Source organism: Gopherus flavomarginatus, chromosome 7, assembly GCF_025201925.1.
Source record: "Gopherus flavomarginatus isolate rGopFla2 chromosome 7, rGopFla2.mat.asm, whole genome shotgun sequence".
In the NCBI taxonomy this organism is placed as follows: Eukaryota; Metazoa; Chordata; order Testudines; family Testudinidae; genus Gopherus; species Gopherus flavomarginatus.
In genome coordinates, this window is record NC_066623.1 from 94,919,461 (window position 1) to 94,941,590 (window position 22,130).

The 22,130-nt window shown below is 38.8% G+C and overlaps 1 protein-coding gene across 4 annotated transcripts in view; it reads left to right on the top strand.

Annotated features, from left to right (window-relative positions):
• Positions 1–22,130, top strand: part of NEGR1 (neuronal growth regulator 1) — a 740,339-nt gene that overhangs the window by 484,433 nt on the left and 233,776 nt on the right. For all 4 annotated transcript variants that reach the window (XR_007775344.1, XM_050961067.1, XM_050961069.1 and 1 more), the window contains exon 6: positions 462–613. Coding sequence is in view for 3 of the 4 variants with exons in the window: in XM_050961067.1 (XP_050817024.1) it covers positions 462–613 (152 nt within the window). In the remaining variant the exon portion in view is untranslated. The remainder of the gene's footprint in view (positions 1–461; positions 614–22,130) is intronic.

The window sequence follows — 22,130 nt, forward strand, 5'->3', positions numbered from 1 at the left end:
GTTTCTTTGCACTAATGACTCAATTTTCAGACTTGGCACTTAAATTTATCACAACATTACTTTACCTGGACACTCAGCTATATGTTTTACATGTTATGTGCCAATTTGAATATCCAAGTACAGGATTTCACCTTCCTATTAAGGTGTCAAGATTTAAAAGCTGGGCTTTCTATTGTAATACTATGTGCTTAGTGATATAGGGCAGTGGTGGTTAGATGAAAGTGAGCATTGCATCGTATTATTGTCCTTAGACCGTAGAGCATATTGGCAGGAAATTGTGTCAATGTAATACTATCCAGTTATTGCTTTGCCAGTGCTTCCCAGCTCTGCCATTGTGTTAGCTTTATACCACTGGCTAGTTCCCCACTGTTAGCAGTCAGGCATCATAAGCAAATAAAGAAAATGCAAACATGATTGCTTGAGGCATGTGATTTACAGAAGATTTTCCTTTTGCCTTCTAGACTGATCAATGGTAAACATGGAATTACTATAAAAAACTATAGTACAAGATCACTTCTCACTGTCACCAATGTAACAGAGGAGCATTTCGGCAACTACACATGTGTCGCTGCCAACAAGTTGGGAGTTACCAATGCCAGCCTGCCTCTCAACCGTAAGTAACATGGATGTATGGCAAAATGTTCATAATTGTGTTTGTTTCTCTACAGTTGTGGATGGAAAAGTATAAGAATTCAGCATGATTGTTTTGGGGGTTTTTTCACAGGGAGTGTGACTACCATAGCATACATTCCTTAATAACTGCAGATACACAAATCTAACTACTCACTTTCTGAAAATAATACACTGAGCTTTAGAAAGCCCTTTGTTTGGGGGATGGAGAGAAGCTTTAAGGGAATCCGAAAGCACCACATGTTTAGTGGCAGGGGATTGCTACTACACATGATGCTATATTTGGTTTCTGTCTCTTTTTCACTATTCTGATGGAGTTGTACTAGAATCTGTTGTCTTCTGATGCTCTCTCCTTGAGGTATCCAAGAAAGATTCAAAACTTTACATACTGGAGATACAAAAATCCAAGGTCTTATTGTAAGCATGAAATTAGCATGACAAAATCCACCTCCATGGAATACCAATAATGCATGCCTAAGATTTTACTGTAAACAAAACAAGAAAACCTTCCAATCTATTCAAGGAAGTAATACCTGAACATGCACAAACCAGGGATTACATTCATGGAGGTTAACTCTCTCATAACTCTATCTACAGATTTTATTCTGACACCTTTTTCCCAGTCTGCAGACCAGTTCTCATAAATTCCTCAGAAAACCTGTCTGATTTTAAGATTGAATCTTTCTGAAAAGCCAAGAGTGGTTGTGATGGACAAAGCAGAGTAGCTTGGTGATTAACATCCAATTTCTTTTGCATAGAATGAGTCTCAAATAACCTATTTCAGTTATCTTCTACTTTTAGAGTTAAGGCGTTTATCTGTGGTTGCAGTACTTCTGTAGTTGATATGATAATTGTGACATCTGTGATAGTGATATCTGGAGATATGTATTGTCTATCAGGTGAATGATGTGTGTTAATTTACAGTATTTTAATATAACAAATTTAATGGTGAAAAAGGAATTCAGAAAATATGTGAACTATTTTCAAAATTTGGTACATTTTTCAGTGGAAATAAATGCTTAAATCCTGAAACTCCTAACTTATAACCTTGAAGTTTCTTAATAGTCCAGTTATTTCTTATCTCTTCCAAGGCTTATATTCAGCTGGAGCCATCCAGAGTGGAGCTCTGGTAAATATTTTCAAACCTGCGGGAGCCCCAGTGCCTCCTGCTGGGCAGAAGCCCCAGCCCCCTGACCCCATGGCTAAAGACCCGAGACTAGGCAACTCCCCAGATCTAAAGCCACGAGACCTTCCAGCCTGCAGCTGAAACCCCAAATGGAAGCAGGAGTGGCACAGGGGCTCCAGGAAATAATCCCTGGAGAATTTAAGCCTCATATCTTAGTTTTATTATTTAAAGCAGAAGAAAAGAGTCTGAATAGGGTAGTATGAAACCTATTTATATTGCTTCAACAGGGAGAATGTATTTAACATTTGAGATGTCATTAACCAAACGAGAAAATGGTTACAAATGTTTTTAACCTAAAATACAAGACATAGCACATCCCATCTTCCCAAACAATAACATTCCACATGAGAGTTTCGAGTAAATGTAAGTAGTAGAGCTTCCCCTAAATTTCCAAACAAATTGGATAAAATGTGGCATTCTTTTATTGATACGAGCATACCTGAATTTGGGGAAAAAGCTCATTTAGCTGTACAGCTGTTGCTGTTGTGTCTATTAAAGACATATGGCTGAATCCTAAAATTTGTTTAATCTCTGCTCAGTGCAAGTGAGGAGCAAAGATGACTAGAGGCCACCTTTACACAGCCTTTGAATTATTCTAAGTTGCATTGCCCATTACTAGCAAATGGCTTATCCTGCTAGACAAGGATTACTAGTGTACAGAAGCATTCTGGCTATGTCCCTTAAGCCTGTGTTGGTGGGAAGAGGGTGTTGTAAAGCCAACTACAACAGCTCTGTGTCACATGATGATTTACACCCGATCAAAGAATCCCTAGCTGTTAGACCATCTTTCCACCTGCTTAGGCAACACAAACAGAAGAAGAATCTGGTGAGGATCAGGTCCATAGTGCATTCCACACTGTTTGGATGTAATCAAAATTTGTACGAGGCCAGAATTTGGGCAGGTGAAAGTCAGAAAAGTGAAAATAGGCAAATGAAAATTTCTTAACATTTTAACAAAATTTGTATCTGTAAAGAAATTCTTTGATAGCCTCTAGTTCAGGGAGAAGCCAGAATCAGTTCAAGGAATGAAAGAGTAGTGTATAGTTTCCTTCACTCTCCAGTTTATGTGCAGGAGAAAGTTCAGGTGTTGCAGAAGCCAATTCAGATGGGTGGAGGCGTAATGAGGGAAGAGAGATGTATCACATCACATGCGGGAGCCTGTTCTTGGAGATGCCTGGTGGCATGCACCCTCCCTATGCTTGAAAACTAGTTCACTTGAAGTAACAGCTGGTTTGAGAGGCAGCTCAGAGGTCAGCCAAAGTCTGTGTGCCAGCAGCAACAGAATAGAACTGAGAGCTGGAAAAAACTATCATGGCTCTATTATGATGATAGTAGATACAGGCTGAGCATCTTTCTGAAGCACTCAGAGAGATGTAAGGATTGTCAGGGATATGTAAAGTGCAAAGTATTATTGTTGTTAATAATAGAAATTTTGCATCATAAAAGATAATGGCAGATCTGAAGTGAAACAGAATGACAGAAAATAATGGAACATGGGTCTGATCCTGCATTCTGTGTTGTAGAATATGACAGTATGTAATACAGGATGAGATACTTTATAATATTTTGTTGCATTATATTAGTGTTGCACAAATCAAGTAATGGCTTGTCAGGAGTTAATGAACTGCATAAGAATAAGGAATTTAGGATTTTTGAGATTGTTCCTGTGACATGATTTGCACAGTCCGAGGAACCAGGAAGAGAGATTCTCATGCAAAACTTCTTGAGTAGTAATTCAGTCAAGTATTTGATTCTATGCTTATATGACAGAGGGATTTTTCTCTCTAAAAGATACAGTTTAGTTTGGTGAAAGTCAAAGATATAGCCGTGTGTAACACCATAATCTGCAAACCATTGTTCTAGAGGGGGGCTTTCAGTTAACGGTAAAGAGTTATTCGACAGTGAAACATATCAGTTGCAGGGATAAACGTAATTAGCAACATTGCCTAAAATATTTTACAAATTAGTCTTTGATGTCTTATTTAAATATATATTAATAAAAATGAAGAGTGAATGCATTAGTATGTTACAAAATGAGCCCTTGAGTGGTTAGAATAGTGTCATTAGAAAAGCTGCCAATAATTACTGAGATTGCAGAGCTCCTGTTGGATGTACTTCTGAGTTCTTCTACAGAACCACAATCAGTGTATGAAGACAAATGATTTTATCAGGATTCTATCACAAAGCCCTTCTGTAGTACAAAAGCAGCAAATATTGAGTGCAAAAGACTACACACCTCTGCTATTAGGTGTTGGCAAATTGCCCAATGTCTCTGAGCAGTTGCTAATAGAATGCTTCTATATATGCATTTTTTAAAGGAACTTCTTTAAATATGGCAGTAGAAAGCCTGCGTTTTCTTCATCTGCAGGTTCATATATCGTAGGTACATGACATCTCAGTTATCAAGAGCCAGTACCCATTTCTTAGGGGAGGGGTGGTCAGACCTCTGCTGTATTCTCTTATAGTAGTATCTCAGCAGCAAAGTATTCTTTAAAAGGGTTCAAATTAAGGCTATTAAGAAATACAAGAATACTTAACAGGATTATTAGCAAGGGGAGCATGAGTATTGCGTACATTCAGCCTTAAGCCAGCAGAGAGGCAGGAAGTGGGTGTGGAGACAGCTGAATTATAAGGTACAGAATCTCTTCATGTGGTCTAGGCAGCTGGTTTGGGAGGAGAGGAGAGTGAGCAGGCCATAAGTGGTTGTCTGGGTTAAGGGAGTTACATAACTATGGAATAGTAATGCAAGCTGGGTGGAAGGAGTAGAGGGGAAACCTGCCTGAGGCAGTTGTTTTCTAAGTGGGGGGAGAGGTATCCCAGATACTGTTGTGAGCAGAAGAAACTGGTCAGGATCATTTCTATTTACAGGAAGTGGGAAGCTGGGAAATAAATCAGAACAGATTTGCATGTGAATCTGACATTCCAGCTTCTGTGGCTATTTTGAGCTTTGCCATGTCACTAATTGAAGAACATGATGTGTTCTGAACGTGTAAGATCTAGCTATTAAAAATCAATCAGCAATAAACTGAACTTTGCAGAAAAAAACACAGAGACCCAATACTTCCAGTAAATTAATAATGAATGGCAGGTTGCTAATTATTCATGGCTAAATCCTTGGTATATTCCAGATAGGTTCTTTTCCAAATGTCTTTCTGTGTTTTCATTATATGAGTATATGAACTGGATGATCCTCCCAAGGCACCACTTTAGTGTGTGCGCTGATTGGATGGTCCCATCCTGCCATCTATGGGCCCTATTCATCAAATATTTTGCACCATTTAAGCAGATTTTCCACAGAGTTTGCAGCACTTAAAAAGAGGAAGAAAGCAGGTTTTTCTGTGAGTGAAGCGGATTTTATGATTCATTAAACCCATTTTCTCAAGGGAACAAGTATTGTTATGATATGTACCCTGGATAAAAGGTTCCATTTACAGAGGAACAAGGCAGGGAGTTGGTGGATAAAGGAATAGTCATTGTTTAAATATGCAGAGTCTTCTTCTAAATTAACACAGTTTTAAATAAAAACAGAAAACATTTTCTTGAAAACAAATTTGTGAAACTGCCCTGTGGGTCTAACTTTAATCCTAGCCACTAACACAGGTTTTGCACAAATATTTACTCTGCTATTCCAGAAAAAAACAAGTAGTCACAATATTTACTGCTAAAACATATATCTCATACAGTATAATGCTCTGCAGTTCACTGACTGAAAATGTGAGGTGAGATACCGCTATGTGTGACAGAATATATACAGATGGTTGGTTGGTTGATTTTACAGATAAGAGACTCGTATTTTATGGTTAATATAGTCAGGTATATTTTTTTTCTGTTTTTAATTAGTAATGAGAAAAAGAGTAGGGAAAAGTTTGGGTATTTCAAATAGAAGAACGTTCAATGAGTCTGTAATGTGTTACATTAATTTTACTTTCTATACCAGTATAGTATACCACCCATTAATGTTTTGATGACACTTAAGAAAAAGCTGCTTCCTGTGAGATCTCATTCACCAAAAGAAAACCTCACAGCCTTAATGCCAGCAGCTGACTTCTCAACCATCCTCCTCCTCAGAGGAGTGAGAGGATGAAGGGCGCATTGACACTCTACCTCTGTCCTCTTCTTCAACAAACAATTCTGTGGCACCACTGGTAGTCCCACTGTACAGATGACCTTAAAAGTTATCGAGAACTCTTGGAGAGGCTGGCTTAGATGTTGGACTTCAAATTTTATTTACTCCAAGAAAAGTTTTTATTGTTTGTGCTGCATTGTTCAGATGAGGCAACCTAGCTTAATGGCTCCCTCAGAAAATAAGAGGATTTTTGAGTTAGAAGGGGTCTGTAGTTAAATCCAGCCTCCATGTCAGCTGCATCCAGGAGAACTGTCCTGTAGGTATCAAGTCTTATAGAAGAGATTTGAGATACAATTCAGCTGCCTCAGAGAGTTCTTGGCAGTTTGGGTTGACAGCCAGAAAAAGAGTAAAGAAGAAATTAGACCTTCAAGGGTAGAATCCATAGGTATCATCTATGCTGCAAATGAGGATAGCTAATTACCAAATGCACTAATAAGAAGTATTCCTTCATCAGAAATTGTTTGTCCCCTCTTCTGGGCCAGTTTCCTGAGGGAAAACTAAAAAGAAGCTACGGCTCATATTGCTGAAGGACATCGGGTAGCAAAACATGACTTGTGACTTATGATTCAAGTGCCACTGCAACCTCCAACTCAACAGTGATCCCTGTGTGCCAGTCCTTGTGGCTATACTCTTCTGGATTTGCAGGGAAGATTAGATTGCAAGAGAATACTTGTCCTTTGGAAATCCCATTCTGTTCAGAAGCAGAACAGAGAACTCTTTGTGTAACCCATGCCTGCTGGGTGTGGTGGTCTGTCCCCCTCTAGTGGCACCTAGACTAGAGCTTAAAGAATCTGCTACAAGCTCGACTAAGAGCTATGTGGCTTTTAGCTCATGCAGTAGAGTCTCATGCATTTAGCTTTAGAACTCCCAGGTTCAATCCCAAGCACTGATGGCCGGGGTCTATCAGCATTACATTTGCACACTCTAAAAGACCATAAAACTGCCCTCAAATGATTGGCCCTTTGTACAGCACAGGCAAAGGAGCTTCCCTCAGCCTTTGAGTTCCAGTACTATGGGCTCTTATGCCATGCTGTAGCCAAAGACCCTGCCTTCTCTCCTGAGAAACTGTATTCCTGGCATAGACCACATTGGCTCAGAGATTCAGTGAGATACCAGCACTAACAGGTGATCTAAATTATGTGCTGTTACTGTGGATACATTGATCCTTCATTCTCACCCTACATTCTCTCTAAAATAATTCTGATTTCCAGTTAAATCAATCTGTCAATTTGCCTATTTCCGCCCCCCCCAGGCCTACCCAGGGAGGTTAGGTTACAATACGAAGGATTTGAGTTGCTATCTGAATAGCTATGCTATTCCACAGATCAGACAGATTATTTGTATAGTACAGGTCAATCCATTTCTATTCAAGGTATCAAAGTGGATCAGACTCTTGTTATGATATAGTAGGGATTCTATTATCATAAGGGCTCATTCCACCAGCTCTAAGGCAGCCTCTAAGTATATCTCAGAAATGTCTCTGTGACAGAGATATGCAAGACTCTGGATTTCTGTTCATATCTTCATGCAGCATTGCTCCTTGGGCTTAGCCTGTAAAGCAGACACTCACTTTGTGGGAATAATTCTGTAACGTTTCTTTAAGAAACTCCTTAGATCCATCTCTTTAGGTCTGAGACTATTTGTCAGTCTCCTGCAGCATGGATCCGTGTAAACAGTGCTCAAGGAAAAATGGATAGTTACAACAATAATTGTGATTTTCTTTGAGATGTTTTCCTGTACGGCCTCCTGCAACCTTTTCCCACTATTTGAGTTTTATCACAGATTCTTGAAATAGTGGGAGGAATTAAGTAGCCATTGGATCTGCTCTTCCCCACCCTCATTTTTAATGAGAGCAACAGGCAGATCATTCAGGCAATCATCTTGAACCATAGTTACTGTGCTAAGTAGCCATGATTGCATCTGTTTATTATTGTGCAAGGTATTTGTAGTAATCCCCATCCTATTATCATCTATGCATAGAAGGGGACTATGGCCAATACTTTAGCCAAATGCAAAAATGTAAATGGTACCTTTTTAAGAGCTTCACTGTAGAGGAGAAATTGTCTGTTGCTGTGCCCTATTAAACAGCTACCACGTAACTAGTCAGATATTACTTCCTGTTAGTGGTGAATTAAATGATCCATTCATACTCGTTACTTGCTTCAAGTCTTTTGGCATAAGAGAGAAATCCTTGAAGTAATAGTAATAATGATTATAAAATGTAAATCATCATGAACAGCTGCAGGAAAAAGGTAAGTGGTTACATTGGGAAGAGGAGGTACTGGATAGCAGGATGCATGTGCAATGTGACAGTATATTCTGTGCTAATTTAATTTCTGCTGCAAAACGGAACTACTGTGCTCTGTTGAATAAGCATCCAACTGTGAACTTATGGTTACTGCGACATGCTTATAATCTTGTCTCAAACATTCCTACGTGCCATTAAGCACCAGCCCATGCCCTTAATTTATGTTTGTTGATTAGATTGTGCCCCAATTCCCACAAAAAAATTCACACCCAAACAATATTTTTAGTAAATTGAGCTCCATGCCTGCAATGTAAAAAAAGAATATTATATATTTTTATATATTGAAGTTTTAAATTAAGTCTTTGTGATCTCCACATGACATGTAGTAATAATATGTGTATTGCTCAGTCACATTTACTATGCATGATTTGTGTACCACTGACCTCTACTGGAATGTCAAAGATGCATAGATGTGTATAGTGAGCATCATTAAACAGAAGATATTTATTGCACTATGCTACATCTTCTAAATAGAAAACACTGGGCCACGTTATTCTTTAATTTTTTATGCAGCATTGGGAAAATTTTACTCTCCAAAGTGAGTAATTTGATATGTGAGTAAAATATCTTTATTTGTGCCATCATTGTCAATACTATATTATGGTAAGAATAAGGGTGCAGAATTTCTCTTTGGTCTAGTACATTTTCATGACATTTTGTAATTTACACAGTGCACATTGCATATTCACCTCCAGCCACTTGTAAAGACCTAATACTATTACAAATAATGGAGATAAAACTCTGTTTTTAATCACAAAGTCCTACCTACTGCCATATATGCACTTTAGCTTTCAATTCATCGTTAGTAACCTTGAATTTGTTATGACACATTATATATGAGATTATATATCTGTAAATCTATAGCTAGATCTGACTTTGGCTATAGCTATCTATAAACACACAGTATGACACACCTGTGCTAAAGGGATGTAATCATAATTGTTGTATTGCCATATAATTAATCTCTGCAGCAGATAGTATGGCATACATCAAATACGTAATGATCCACTTAACACATCCCCTACCTGTATACTGTCCATGGAATGACTGACTGCAAATTGGATTTTGAGTATAGTCTGAGAGAAATTCCTTAATTTGAACATGTATTTGAGCTGCGCAAAAACATATACAGACTGAACATTTAGCATCTTATGCATTATTCATCCACATAGATTAGACAGTACCCACCAGGGTGTAAAAGGCAGGCACAAGTTAGCTTCATTTCATGATGTGTGCACATGCTGGTGCTCTCCATAATGCCATTGCTAATGGCCTAAAAGCTGCTGCTGCCACCACCCCCCTCACCTCTGGCTAACACTCCACATGCATAAGCAATAAGTAAAGGAACACACTCTTGAAGATCACATCATGTCTTTCAACCTCTGAATAAAGCTTTGTTAGTCTAGTTGTGCGGAGATTTGGGTTTGATCCATGATAGCTTTTTGCTCTCTCTTTTTCTGCCCAGGATAATAATTTGATACTATAATATTTTATTGATATAATAAAAGCTGCATTAAGTCACCTGCTAACTATATTTGCCTGTCTAATCTGGCAGTGAAATCTGAGTCCCTATTAGGATTTCTCGCTATTAAGTTCATTGTGTATGTGGCCAACTGCTGTACCATCCAGGAACATAGCAATCCCATGGGTAGCTACTATTAATAGGTTTCAATAATTTAAAATATTGTTGGTTGAAATCATGCACACTGTGTCACAGGCTGCATAGAAATTCAGTGAGCATTTTTATAGGCTGTTTTATCATTAAACTCTAAGTTATTTTCTTTATTGACTGATAAATTGTATTTTAATGTGTTTGGCTTTGTGGCAGGTTTCCGCTAAGTTTTAGCTGAATATCACCACTAGCCTGACCTTTTTGTCATCTCTGCAAAGAAATGTGTTTTACAGGGAAATCTTCTTTATGTTCAGAGTTTCAGTTCTGTTGGCCAATAACTTACAAGGAGGCATTTGAGCTTCTTGTTTTACTATTTCATTTCACAAAGCACTAACCCTAAAAACAAATCAGACTGAAATCTGACTGTTCTTCTGTTTTATGTCGGGTCTGAGTTAGAAGGTCTGCGAAATTTGTTTTCAAATTTCTGCAGGCATTAGGAGCTCGATGCAAAGCCCAGTGAGGTCAGTGGAAAGACTATTAATTTCAGTAGGCTTTGGGTCAGGCCCAAAAAGCTGCAAGGTACATAGGCTCCTGCAGAGACAAAGCACTGGATTGCAAACCAGTATGATGTAGCTAAATCTTTCATTTGAAATGTCCTCCTACTGCTGCTGCCTTGTTCTTTCCAAAGAAAATCCCCTGGGGTACACATACCCCATCTAGAGATTTTCCCACCCAGTCTTGTTGTGCTGGTTCCTGTGAGAAGTAAGGCCCGGGATCTTCTCTTCTCCTTGTGGGAAGTAGGTGGTGGAGAGTCTAGTAATGGGGTGGGGAATGTCTTTCAAAGCATGTGATGTATGCAGACACATTTTGTGAACTCCCTACATGTTTTTAAATAATAAGTAACACTTCTGTTTTTGATTGCCAACTGCTTGTAGCACAGCACTTCGCATACCCTTTGATATTGTAAGCTGGATGCAGGTCCAATTCAGTTGAAGGCAGGATGTCATGAAACCCTAAACAGTTGAGCAAGGCACTTTATCTTCGAGGCTAATAATAATAATACTGTGTCTTTTGTTTACATAGAGCTTTTCATTTCAAAAGAACACAAAGTGCTTTATAAACTTAACTGAATGCTTTAAAAATTCTACACATGAATACCTTCTAACGCCAGTGAAATTCAGTCACTTGTGGGATGGAATCTCCCAACTGATTAAGGGCCCCTTCAGAGCCCGCTGAAGTGAATGGGAATCTTCTCATTAACTTCACTGGGCTTTGGATCATGCTCTAAGAGAGTACAACACTGCACAAAAAGTAAGGCCCCATCCTGCACTTACTCCTGCTTGCATTCATGATTACAATGTAGACGATGCATGAGAGTAAGCATTGCTTAAGAGAATAAGGGTTAGTGCTTTCAGGTTCTGAGGTAGTTAGTGAAGATGGTTGCAGTTCATTGTTTTATTATATCCTCCTAAAGTATGCTTGGCACGTCACAAACAAATAAAAAAGATATGATCCTTACTGTACCCAATGAGCTTAGAGTTGACGTATTAGCCCAGGCACAACAGGTGAGAGCAACAAAAAACGTAGCGAGGAGAAGAGGCAAAGGTTACAAAACTAAGGACATGAGGTTACTTAAATGTGTAGACTGTGACTGAAATTTTCAAAGCTGCCAAGAGATTTGGATACCCTGAGAGCCTGGGCTTTGAGGCAATACATCTGGCAGGCTGCCCCAGAATCAGGAAGCCCAGGCTTCTGAAGAGCAACGAGCTTGGGAGCCAAAGTTTCCAAACTCCCTGTAAGCCTGCCAGGCGGGCTGCCTTGGAGCTGAGGATGCTAGAAGCCCTGGGAAGCTGGGCTCCCACTGCTCCCAGGCTCTGCAGTCCCTGCTTCCCATCAGTCAGCCAAGCAGACTGCCAAGGAGTTGGGAGCTTGCAATGCCAGTCCCCAGCAGCCTGCCAGGTGAGCTTTCCAGAAAGTGGGGAAGCTGATTTCTGTTAGCATTTCATCAGAACTGACACATTTTCATGGAATATTTTAATTTTCCATGAATCTGCATTTTCTGGTGGAAAAATGTTGCATTGGAAAATTTCTGGCCAGCTCTAGTGTGCATACTAATGTTATAGAGAAGTTAATTGGGTTTCCTATTTAAATTTTCTCATGATGCAGCAACAATCAATAAAATTGTATGGCAACAAATGTTAAACTGATACAAGGAAATTTTTCCTTTAAAAAAACCCATATAATATGTGGAATACATTGTCACAAGATACTACTGCCTAGTAAGATCAAAAGAGATGGAGGGATTTATATCCATAATGGGACATCCACAGTTTCATCAAATAGGATAAAACAAATAGTCATCTCTTCTGCTTGCATAAATAATGTAGATCTATACGGATCTGGCTCAGAACTTTCAGAAGGTATCTGTACCCTCATTGCTCAGGTAATCAGTCAGCCACTGATTAATGACAGTTCAGAAGTAATTCCCTCTATGCCTAGTTTATTCTATAACTGGGATTTCTTGCACTTTATTCTGGGGCATATGACACTGGCGGTGTCAGAGACAGGGTAAGATGGGCCACTGGTATAATCAATATGGTTATTCCTATATTTCTTCCTTTAGGTCAGAAGGAATTTTAAGATCCCAGGATTGTACCTGTATGGAAATATTGTATTTAGATTTCATCAAAGCTGTAAGATCCTGGGGCATTTACCTTTTCTTAGTTTTTTGTTAAATTGCATACTTATAACCAGATCTGACAGCTCATTCTCAGCCTGTATACTGATTGAATCCCAGTGAAATGATGTAATATAGGGACATCTAGGGAATTTGCTTATTGCTAAGTGCAGTCATGCCAACTATTCTTCTATTTAAAAAATGGAACTGTAGGTGAAGCTTATCAATATGTACTTGACTAGATGTACATGATGACCAAATTTTCCTCACTTTACTCACTAAAAAATCCCATTGAAGCAACTAGTAAGCCAAACAGGATTTGGCCCATATTCAGAGATGTCATGCTCCCCAAAGAAAATACGTTTATTTCTCTTGCTATTTAGAAAACAGCAACTTCTCTCCAAACCATAATTTCCTGAAAGGCACTTGTTTGTTTCTACCTTGTGAGCAATCTTCTAGTATAATGAGTTAAAATATGAAAAATGATTCAGAAGAAATGGTGATGGGTGGCATATTATCCAGATAAAAGTATCATTCATCTTGTTGGAACTTGCTGTGCAATTCATACACATTTCAGCAACAAATTGGAAATCACAGAAAATTTGGGAGTGGGAATCTTCTGTACTTTAATGCAACAATACCAAAAATAGATTCACAGATTTAAAACTGTAAGGGAGCTTTTTTTCAGTCTCCCCCATGTATAAACGTTCATTAACCTCTGCATTGGATCATCTAGGAAACAGGATGCTGAGGGATTTAACCAAGCCTTTAAAGGAGGAGATTCAAGCAGATTTTTTCTTAAATCTACCTACAGTGTTATCATGTCAAACCAACAAACTTAAGACCCACAGGAATCTCACAAGCTTTTGAACGTATTCTGTAATAAACTAAGGATTTATAAAAGCTTCAGGGTTTAAAAAAAACAGAGCATCTGAAAAATGCTAGCAACTGATATCTGGGTATTTGAGACAGTTAGAGGTAAAGGCATATAATTTACTTTTCAGAAATGTACTTCCTTCCCAAATTTATTATTACAAGTAATCAACACTAACATCCATCTTTAGTTTAAAATACTTTACCATGAAAGCTTTATAACAGTGAGATGACATTTCCTATCCACTGAAGAGCTCTCGTTGGCATAGTCTTACTAAATGTCTTACTCTGCCTTTTCAAGTTTTTAATCTTTGTAATATTTTAATTTCATAAACTTTATTCTAAGATAAAAGGCAAAGCTGGGAACTTGATGATTGGTTATATTAATGTCTGTAATTAAAATACTTTCTCAGGACAAAATATTTTAAGCATTTCATTTTCAAAATTGTCATGGAGAGGGAAAGAGGAGGTTGCAAATCTTCTTGTCTTTACAGTAAGCTAAAACATAATGCAATATAGTAAATAATCATGCATTATTTTGAACTCTTTGGGCTGTAACATTTAAATCTTTAACAGCTCTTTGAGAATATAAGGACTGAAAATTCCAAGGCAGCGCAGTTCAATAAGAAAATAACAAAATGGTAATCCTGAGTTTGGGATTAAGAATCTTATAATATTTGACCTGTTCACCTTTCGTGGCTTTTAAAACTACAGCTGATGGAAGTGCTGCACACTTCTACCCTGCTTTCTGTCAATCCAAGCATTAAAATTAGGATTAAAACAGAGGAGGAAAATTAAATCTCCCTCACATTTCCAGTCATCAACCTGCATACGTTGTTTGGTAATGATGATGTGCCGTTAGTCAGTCAGAAGGCTAGTGACTCTAACTTGTAAGGACTCAGGCAGTTTGCAAATAAAAATACTTCTACTGGTCATTGAGCATTCACCACTAACAACTAGATACTAAAAGTGCTGCTGCTTTCTGTAAATATTTAAAAATTAGTGTAGAACCTGAATGAGCTGACATGATGAAATGTAAACTGAAGATGCAACTCTTGGTGCATGACCATTCATTTGAGTGAGAAATTTATTTTAAATTCTTTAGGTCCTTAGAGAAATTATCAACTTCTACATACAATTATGGACCTTTATATAAACCCAAAAAACCCTGAAAATTGTAATAATGCAAGTAAAATTACTTTCGTTGCTTCTACCAAATAGAAAGTGTTTTTTTCCTTTTTTACCCTATTTTCAATCCTGAACATAACAAAAACTAATCCAGAAGATCAGATGACCTATTAATGAGTCTTGAAAACAGCATTAGCTTAAAACCAGTGGAGATAGTCCACACAGGCACCAAAAATCTGTCTAAATGTTCTTTTACATTCCCCCAAAATCTTTTCCTGTCTATTCAGAGATCATGCAATATAATATAAAACAAAACAGATTGTCTGTATCAACCTGAGGGCCAGATCCTGGCCCCTAACACAGCTGATCTGTGCCACTCCAGTGTTGCAAAGTCAGCTTAAACCTGCCTTAAGCAGCCAGCTGGATAGTCCGCCAGTGTCGGAGCCAGGCTGGGGCCATTTAATCTTAGTGTAATTTAAAACAACTCTGAGGCTGCTCTTAATTAGGCTTTGGGCTAGATCAATATCTGGCAGCCCAGACGACTGGTGGTGGAGATGTGATACAGCGTAATATCTGAACCTAAAAATGTGTAGCAGACCTGCTGAGCCTGTGAGAATTCCCTGCATGACAGACATGGCTTCGGTCCCAGTCCACAGATAGAAGGATCCTCCTGCGTAAATCCTATTTGCATAGAGTATCTCTGAAGTCAGTGGGACTCTGCCTGGATATACAGTGAATCTGCACATTTTCTGTTACAGAATCAAATAATTACTATTTTTTCATTATTAGATTTAGACAAAAAAGAAAAGGAGGTGGCCAGGCAACGTTCTAGTGTTCTAAGTCTGCAACCTGTAGACTCCTTGGAAGCACGGATTGAAATTTCGGGAGAGTATACTCATCCCTTCATTCTTCTGAGCTACATAAATGGAGTAAAGTTCATTTGGATTTATATTGATAATTGATTAGATGAGTTTTGCCATCGACAGTACCCTTGAAAATGTCCCTTTTGAGGGTGCCTACTTTAAGGTGTCATTTTCTCTTTTAACAGTCCTGCCACTAGGTTCACATATTTCTTTTAATAAAATAAAATCTTTTTTAAAATCTCAAATTAGCATGGTGCTCCATCGTGGAATTCCTGCTTGGTGGGGTTTTATGGTTGCTGCAAAAACCAGACACTTACTCCACAGGAATGTCTTATTCTTTAAAGGATGGCACTGCAGAAAACCCCTTAAATAATATATTTGTGCTCTGAGCATTCTGCCTTGAAGCCTTGTCTTCGTATATTCAACATTGGAGAATTATACTTAAGGACCAAATCCTGCAGCCCTCAAATAAAATCAGGGAACAAGATCTAGCTCTGTATGTGCTATAACTAGTGCTGCATTTGTGCTTTTCCCTCTTGCAAGCTTTTACCAAGCAAACCCTGTGTTCATTTGACACTCAGAATTGCTTTCAGAGAGATTTTATGTTTTTGCTTTGAATGTAACCTTAAGTTTCAGCAGCTCCCTTATTTTCTGCACTGGGAGCAATTAGAATTTCCCAGCATCACAGTAGTGCAGTTTTCTGCCTTTGTTTAAGCATATAATGCAGACAAAGTTTAACAGGCTCTTTCAGCAGATGTGATTAAGAGTAAGAGATGAAAGGCCCTAAGGTCACAGGAGCTTAGAGGAGCTGAGTGATAGTTCAAAACTCTAATGAACAACTTGCTGCCGAGCTAAATAAAACCCACGTTTACCCAGGGGGTTACTAGTGGTTCCGTTTTATTATCCTGTTTACAGAGTGGGGATTGGAGTCAGTAACATAGTTTTTGCTTTACGTTGATAAAAAGATCATTAAAGATGTTCTTGTCATACCTTAGAAATTGTTTCTATGTACTTTAATTTCCTGAGATTTTTTAATTATTAGTCTGGTTTTATGCTGACCATTCTACACATAAACAATAAGAGTTCTACATTTGGTCTTCAGTAAGTTAAGGGCTATATATTCTTGTGTACATACAAGTGTAGTCAGTTTGTCTCACACCAGAGAATAAAATGAAAGGAAGACTGAGCTACCTTAGGGCAGGGGTTCTCAGCCTGATGATCATCACCACTCTACCCTTCCCATGCTCTCAATGAGAAGGGGGTTCCAGGGTCCCAATGTTATCCCAGTATGGAAAAGGTGGAGAACCTCTGGCTTAGGCTGATCTTATAGTGTAAGTGATAATTCATTTATTTTACACAAAATAGCACACACAGTTTGCATATGTTTATATTCTCACCACATTTATTTGCACTTATAACTTACGATTCTATAGTGTATAATGTAGTACTTGAACCTCTGTCCAATGTCTGCCCTTAAGAAGAAGAGAGTGAAGCCTACAGTGCTCTCTCTCTGTCCCTCAGTTGTACTGGTCCCTGTTTTGGGTATAATGGCTAGTGGTTTATAGACAGATCTTAATTTTGAGGAGAGGGACAAGTGGCTAATATCTTTTTGCAGTTTATCACTCTGACCACTAGAAAATCCCCTTGGAATCACAATTCATATTCTTTAAATGAGATAACTGATTCTTTTGTGTGGTTGGGATGGGGCCACACACAAGAGAAATGCATTTTATTATTTAGTTGGTCCTGTGGACTTATCAGTAAGGGGAGAATTCAAACCAGTACTCTATAAAAATATACTTTTTTTCTGGCTCTAAACATTCCATAGTTCCCTAGCCAATGAATGTATTTCCTTCCTCTGTATGCATGTGTTTGCTGTTTGCATTACCACTTATTATATGGAATAGTCAGACACTTCTCTGACTAGTCTTATACAACTAATTATTCTCTCTTGCCTATCTATAGCTCATGCTCAATTTCAACAATCCATATTCACATAATTGTTAATCCACTGCCCTCTCCTATCTTCATATGTTAAAAGAATGAGGAATACTTGGATGGTGTTTTCTAGATCACTAATGGATTGTAGTTTCCTCAGGAAGTCAGTGGTGTCTCAAAGATAGCTGGGAGTGCTGGATATGTGCCATCATGTGCCAGCAATGCCCCTCTGCCATGTACATTGGCCAAACGGGACAGTCTCTACACAAAAGAATAAATGGACGCAAATCAGACATCAAGAATTATAACATTCAAAAACCAGTCATAGAACACTTCAACCTTGATGAACCTAAAAGTCACAATTCTTTAACAAAAAAACTTCAAAAACAGAGCCCAACGAGAAACTGCGGAATTGGAACTAATTTGCAAACTGGACACCATTAAATTAGGCTTGAATAAAGACTGGGAGTGGATGGGTCATTACACAAACTAAAAACTATTTCCCCATGCTAATTTCCCCCCCTCTACTGTTACTCACACCTTCTTGTCAACTGTTTGAAATGGGCCATCCTGATTATCACTACAGAAGTTTTTTTTCTCCAGCTGATAATAGCCCACCTTAACTGATTTGTCTCGTTAGAGTTGGCATGGCAACCCCCATCTTTTCATGTTCTCTCTATATATATTTATCTTCCTACTATATTTTCCACTCCATGCATCTGATGAAGTGGGTTTTAGCCCACGAAAGCTTATGATCAAATAAATTTGTTAGTCTAAGGTGCCACAAGCACTCCTTGTTCTTTTTGCTGATACAGACTAACACAGCTACCACTCTAAAACCTGTTCATATGTTAAGTAACTCTAGACTTAAAAGGTCTTTGGAGCAGGAGCAGTAGGTGTTTCACTGCAAGGATATATTGTAATAGGCAACAATGTCTTCATTGAATTTTTGTTTTTCCCACACTAGTGAGCAAAAATAATCTCTCTCTAGTGCTTCAGAGTGCTATGAAGGAGAAATAACTTCATTGCCAGCCCACATCCTGTGACCCTGGACAGGATCAGCAGCACATGCAAACTGGAGTATACACTTCTTTCTGTGACCAGCAATGGCTTTCCTCTCATTATCCTGCTCTGTAAGTGAAAGGTGGTTCCAGGGCCAGACACATGTCCAGAATTGCTCTGCTGGCTATCTCCTTTCTTTTAGCATTTTATTATTGACAGAGACCACAAGCTTTCCATAGTTTGGGCTGAACCTAGAATTGCTATTTCTAAGCCTAATTTTCATCCTTCCATCTTCTGTAACTTTATACAAACCAAACTGTCCATAATTTCATGTGTGTGATGTTATGCAGGTATAGATTTTTTTTTCTGGGACGTTTGAGGCTAATTGTATAATATAAATTTACAACCATAATTCCAGCTTAATGAAGTTTTTTTCAGGAATTTTATATGGTTTATGAATTACACCATGAAGCCAGCATATTTCAGTATGCAATTTATACAAATTTGTAACGATTCATTTGATAGACATTGACTGTAGATTTCAATTCATCATGGATCAGTAATACCGTAATTACACAGTAATGATTTAAGAACTTATTCACAAATTGCTATATCAGTAGGAGCTAGTATTGGAGTAAGGTAGGCAACTACTGTACAACAACTAAATCTTTAAGTCAATTGTTACACAGATAATGTGGTTTTTTGAACATATCCATGGAGACAATAATACAGTGTACTGGCTATGGATTAGCTAAAACATCACAAAAAATGTAATGTAATTTTGATATAGTTGTGAAATGAGATATTACTTATAACCACACACACTTCTATTGATCAAATGACTTTTAAAGCTATCGATAACATTATTAAATCCTGAATTAATAAGGTAACTTTAAAAACCATCTGATCAATAGAGGTATATGTACATGACGAAATTAGTTTGATTTTATAGAATTCGATTTTTAGAAATCCATTTTATACAGTCAGTTGCATATGTCCACACTAAGCGCATTAAGTTGGCTAGTATCGACTTACGGAGTGGTGCACTGTGGGTAGCTATCCCACAGTTCCCACAGTCTCCACCACCCATTGGAATTCTGGGTTAAGCTCCCAATGCCTGATGGGGCAAAAACATTGTCACGGGTGGTTTTGGGTACATGTCGTCAGTTGCCCCTCCCTCCATGAAAGCAACGGCAGACAATCATTTCGCACCAAACACCGGGGCAATTAGAAGAGCACAGCAAGGCACGCTGAGCATCAGAGAGGCTTTGAAAACCAGTTTCATGACTGGCCAGGCTTCAGTGTGACAGTTATATGTGTTTCTCCTTGATGCAAATCTGCCCCCCTTGTTGATTATAATTCCCTATAAGCCAACCACCTTACCTGCTTCAAAATAAAGTAACTATTGTTTTGAAACCAGGCATTCTTTCTTTATTAATTAAAAAAAATGAGATAATGGACAATGTAGGCCGGGTGGGGGAGGAGGGAAGGACAAGGCCATGTTTCTTATTGTAGCCACACTAAAAATCAAACTGTTTGAATGACAGCCTTCTGTTGCTTGGGCCATCCTCTGCAGTGGAGTGGCTGGGTGCCCTGAGCCTCCCCCCTGGCATTCTTGGGCATCTGGGTGAGGAGGCTATGGAATATGAGGAGGAAGATTGGCAGTTTTATAGTGGATGCAGTGGGGGTCTGTGCTCTTGTTGGCTTTCCTGCACCTCCAACAGATGCTTCATTATGTCCGTTTTCTCCCCCAACAGATGGGTCATCATGTCCGTTTTCTCCCCCATTAACCTTAGCATCGCATCCTGCCTCCGCTCTTTGCACTCACTTAATTCTTTCCTGGCTTCTGCCACTGAATGCCTCCATGCATTAAGCTGTGCCCTATCAGTGTGGGAGGACTGCATGAGCTCGGAAAACATGTAATCACGAGTGGTTTTTTTTCACCTTTTAATCTGCGATAACCTCAGGGACGGAGATGATAGGGGGGACTCCTTGGTTACCTGTGCTACTGAGTTCGCCATGCTGACCAAACAGGAAATGAAATTCAAAAGTTCCTGGGGATTTTCCTGTGTACCTGGCTAGTGCATCAGAGTTCAAAGTGCTGTCCAGAGCAGTCACAATGGAGCACTTTGGGATAGCTCCCGGAGGCCAATACCGTCGATTTGTGTCTGCACTATCTGAAATTCGACCCAGCAAAGTTAATTTTAGCACTCCTCTCCTCACCGGAGAGGAGTACAGAAGTCGATTTTAAGAGCCCTTTAGGTCGACGGAACGGGGTTGGCTGTGTGGACGCATTCATTTTTAAATTGACCTAACATGGCTAAATTCGACCTAACACCATAGTGTGGACCAGGCCTAGAAGTATGTATGCTTACAAGTAATGTCTCATTTCACACTATATCAAAATTGATGTGCAATGGGAATTGGGCACCTAGGTGACCTGTGTATCTTTGAAAATTTCCACATTAATCCTTAAGTATATATATTATATACAAACAAAGGAAATGACGCAGACAATTTAGGTGTAGGTAGCAATTGCCATATATCTCAACTACATATAAATCAGCAAAGTGGTTTAATAAAAACACAATCTTTACTTAAAAGGACAAGTAACAATTAAAAATGCATATTACACTGCTGTACAGCCAAAATGCTTCTGAAATAAATGTAGTCCAGCTTTACTAATTCTGGGTCACTGAGAATGAAAATGATGCTTAAAATTGTTGATTGGCTCTAGCTTTCAAGATATGCTATTGGGTCAGTATATACGACCCTTGACTTGGGAATGGCAGAGGATAAGTGAGTTATAAAGGGAAGGGATCTCAATTTAAACCAGAAATGACTAAAATACATCTTTGACTGGATCTATGAATAAATCTATGACTGGGTTTGGAAAGTACTTGCTTTTTAGGCAAAACAATGAATGATGCAATCTGAAGCTGGTGTTGCGTCATACATGATATGAATTGCATCATGTTATTCCTAGAAGTCTTGGATGATGCAATCATAACAAAGCTTACATCACTCTGCTGAACAAATTGCCCTATATCAGCTCTAGAAATCATACAATGTCGTGCTCTCTTATTTGTCAGTGTTTGATTTTGCAAAGGGACACATTTCTGTTTAGCCAAAGTGAGCAGAGATGCCTCGTACTTGTGTGAAGAGTGCAGATAACTTCTGCTATGTTTGTGGTGAAGTGACTTTTGCATCACAAAAGCGCAGTATAAGCACTATGGTTAAGAAAGCCTATCCCCTTTATTTTGGCTGCAAAATTAGAGATCAGGACAAGAGGTGGGCCCCACACATATGCTGCAACACCTGTGCAACAAATCTTTGCCAGTGGTTGAACAGGAAAAGGAAATCTATGCCTTTTGCAGTGCCAATGATTTGGAGAGAGCCAACAGATCATACCAGCAATTGTTACTTCTGCATGGTGCCTCCAGTTGGGAAATGTGTGTCAAAGAAGAAAAAGTGGACTGTGCATTATCCAAACATTCCATCAGCTGTACGCCCAGTACCCCATGGAGAAGGACTGCCGGTTCCTGATGCACCAGAATCATTCTCACTTGAGTCAGACGAGGAAGAAGAAGAGGATGAAACTTCTGGTCCTGAACCATCAATGTCACAGGACCCACATTTTCTCCCATCCTCCTCCTCTGAACCACACCTCATAATACAAGGTGAACTGAATGACCTTGTCAGGGATTTGGAACTACCCAAGAGTAAGGCCGAGCTGTTGGGCTCCAGACTACAGCAGTGGAATCTCCTGGCGGGCTATCAGGGCAAA